Below are 3,779 nucleotides of genomic sequence, written 5' to 3' on the forward strand. Positions count from 1 at the left end.
TTTTAGTCAAAGGTAAATATTTTGAGAGTAAAAGCTCTTAAATGATAATGATTGTATTGTACTTTAACTTAATTTAGCTCTCATTTTTTTTCCTTAAAATACTAAAGAAATTTATTAACATAACTATGTTTAACACCAATAAGATGGTAATTTATGTATAAAAGAACAGTCATTTTAACCACCAAATAAAAATTGATTACCCTGAAAACTTTTAAATGCTCAAGCTAGCATTCAGAAATCTTTGAAAATAAATATGAACTTTGAATTCAACATCTTAGGTAGTTTGAAGGTCCTTTAGCTGTAAAACTATAAATTTAATTAAAGTAAATTTTAAAATATCAAAAAGATTATTAATGTGCACATATTTTTAATCTAAAGCTTATATTTGTGGTTCATTTTAATGTTTGCAATGTTCATAAAGGTCAACCATAAATATGCATACATAATTTTGGATTATGACTCCTCAGATAGTTTAATACATTGTGGTTGACTATTCGTAAACCACAGATTAAATTAGAATCAGATAAAGTTAATAATTACCTTTCATGTTTCCCTCTTATTTATTTTTACTAATTTTTTTTCTGTAAGAATACTTAAATTCTACCTTTTTAGTATATTTCAGTTATGTAATACAATGTTTTAAGCAACAATCATGTTATATCATATTTCTCTTTTAAAATGCCGCATGAGTTTTATTGCAGTTTTGCTTTTTTTTACGTTAAATTTTGGTTTACACGATGACTATTTGATACAAACATCTGGTGTTTTATTAACAACATTATTAAATGAATAATCTAAATCTTAAGTCAACATACACTAAAAATGTCTCTCAATTCAATTCTCCAAAGAGGTAATATAAGAGATCAAACTATATTACCCCAAAAACACTCCTCTTTAGCATAAGAATTATTTTGAATTGAAGGCATATGAGATTTAAAAGACATGGAAAGAAGGCTTCCTGAAGCTTCCCTTATCTGACTAAATTCATAACTTCTGAGAAATGAGGACCACCTTAAATTTTTTTCCCAGGGAAATTTTACAGCCATGAAGAAGACAGAAAGTCAGTGTTGAGATGGACATGCACAAACTTTAACTGGCCCTTATCTTGCATAGATTTTTCCGTATATCTACCTTTCCACAATTTGCCATCCCTAGATATTCAAAGTTCTTTTCCTTTGTCTTGTCATTTTCTACAAATTTACTCTTCTTTGCTAAGATACTATATAAGCCCAAGTTCTAACCACACTTTGGAATTACTTATTGCTGAATTTTCCCACTTATATACTAGATGCATGTGTTAAACTTTTTTTTTTTTCTTGTTAACCTATTGTCAGTGTAATTTCCAGGGTCCCAGCCAATAAATCTAAGATGGGTAGAAGAAAAAATTTTTTTCCTCCCTACATCAGTCATCCTCCTTATATTTTAGATATATTTTTAAGTTCAACCATATTCAGAGGAAGCTATTTCATGAATTCTTTGCAAAATATCAATACACGCATATAAGATGAATTACGAACATTTGAAATTTTCTATTAACTTTAACTCTGTTATTTATTATGTACATGTTTTCTCCACATATTTTCTGTCATAGAAAGTTCAAACCATTTTTTACTAAGATAGTTTTTAAAACTTTACGAAATTATTTATAATTTCTTTATAAAGAAATTTCCACCTCGTTTTGTTTCATCCCTATTTTTGCTAAATCTTGATAGTATATTCAGTTAATTTTACCTCAGAATTTTCAATGTCAATTTATATTTTGCTTTACTATATCTTGCCAGTTCCTTATTCATACCTGTTAGACTGTTTGATATGTTTCAACATTAGCAAATGTCAGAAGCAACATGGGGAAAAATACGCATTATATATGTTTAGAATAATGTTAACCTGAGTCAAATAATTGGCTCTTTTGTATCAGAATTAACCTATTAAATAAAAGCTTGTTTATTCAGTAAATATTGTATTCACTAAACAGGTTATTCATCTATTAATTCTCAATTAATATAATATGTTCTCAAAAGATTTCTAAACTTAAAGTCACGTTCTTTTAAGCAGTAATGCCAAAACTAAGACTCTTCATTTAACAATTGAAAAGTCACATAATTGTGAAAATAGTGTTGAAAAAATATTAATTTTGCAAATAAAACTCTCTCACTAGAAATAGGTCTCAGGGATATTTATTTATCTATACCCATGTTGCTTATATTTATTTCTTTATTTCTTATTTGAGGCCTTAATTGTAGCCAGGAAATGTGTTTAAGAAAAGAAGCACAGTTCTTTTCTATACCTTTATATGACCATGGGCTATGTGGTTTTTGGACTGTTTGCTTAATCACAGCTGTGATAACTTTTCAGCTTTACCTTGTGCTTGAAATACTTAATAGGGAGCAAAATCAATCATTACAAGTTCATAGTTAAGCAGTTCAAAAGCAATTTCACATTTAAAAAATTGCAGAGATGATTCAAGAATATATCCTGAAACCTGCAGAAATTATTTTTATGCATTATTTGGATCATGCTAACCATTTCACTAATTATATCACAAGTTAATTGTAATCAATTTTTCTTTAATCTTCAACTCATAATCTGGTCAAGTGAGGGAAATGAATAGGTTAGTTTATTGTGTCAGGTGATGCCTACTGTACATAGAAAAAATAAAATGTAAAAGTCATAGTAGAATATCTTCATAAAAAATAAATAAAAGTCACAGTAATTTTCAAAATAAGTCAAAAGTTTGAATGACATCACCTTCATTCTACTGGAATCTAGCAACAGCACAATAAAATTTTGAAAACTCGTTGAAAATAAATGTATGTAATTGTCATTTTAGTCATTTGCATTAAATTCTATGGTGAGGATTTTATTTTAGTCATTTGCATTAAATTCTATGGTGAGGATTTTTATGGAATGGGCAATGCTCTTCGTGGGTTTAGCACAATCTCTTACTAGACTCTGAAATTCTAGGCTCTGAATCTAGATTGCCTCGTTTCAAATCCCAATTCTGTACTACTGGCTCTGTGAACCAGCAAGTTAAAACTTCTTTTGACTTTTTTTTTAACTTGAGCAAGTTAAAAAATTCTTTTAGCCTCAGTTTTCAGATTGCGAATTGTCATAATGAAATAAGTTCACACAGAAAACAATATTAGAACTTTGACAAGCCCATAAACAGTTCTCAATAAATGTTAGCTATTATTATTACATATAAAATGTGAGAAAATGTATTATAAATACAAGAATACTTTTTTACAAAGGTGAGATATAGATTGAGGATAAACTGAAAGAATTCTACATCCAAGAAGCCCAAGGTGAAAGCTGAATTCAATGTTCTGCTTACCTGTACTCCTACAGGAAAACTTGGTTTTGTGATCACACAATCGTAAGGTACCGTTGCAGCCTTTTTCATCACTACCATCTTCACAATCTTTTTCCCCATCACAGCGCCACAGATCAGGAATGCAATTTCCATCAGGGTGGCATTGAAATTCATTCACATTACAACCAACAGGAGAACGGATCTCTTAAATAGAAATGAGGGAGAGAGAGGCAGAGAGAAGACAGGAGAAAAATTATGATTGTACTTGGTAACTTTTTCATTTTTTTCTTTCTTTAGATATTATTAAAAGAGCAGAGAGAATATATATTTACCTTAGTTTTTTAATAGCTATAATACTCTCTTGTATTTTCAAATTTATTTTAGAAACACTGATAATTAGAGAATGATGTTTTTTGCCTCCCACAAAATTTTTTCTAATATAATACATATATTAGGAAAAAGGGAA

General features: G+C 28.9%; 1 protein-coding gene across 1 annotated transcript in view; it reads right to left on the reverse strand.

The window, feature by feature from the left end:
- LRP1B (LDL receptor related protein 1B) overlaps positions 1 to 3,779 on the reverse strand; it is a 1,653,662-nt gene that overhangs the window by 594,291 nt on the left and 1,055,592 nt on the right. The window contains exon 21 of the mRNA XM_006921044.1: positions 3,335 to 3,517. Within this exon, the coding sequence (XP_006921106.1) occupies positions 3,335 to 3,517 (183 nt within the window). The remainder of the gene's footprint in view (positions 1 to 3,334; positions 3,518 to 3,779) is intronic.

This window comes from Pteropus alecto, unplaced genomic scaffold (assembly GCF_000325575.1).
Source record: "Pteropus alecto unplaced genomic scaffold, ASM32557v1 scaffold3, whole genome shotgun sequence".
Classification (NCBI taxonomy): domain Eukaryota; kingdom Metazoa; phylum Chordata; class Mammalia; order Chiroptera; family Pteropodidae; genus Pteropus; species Pteropus alecto.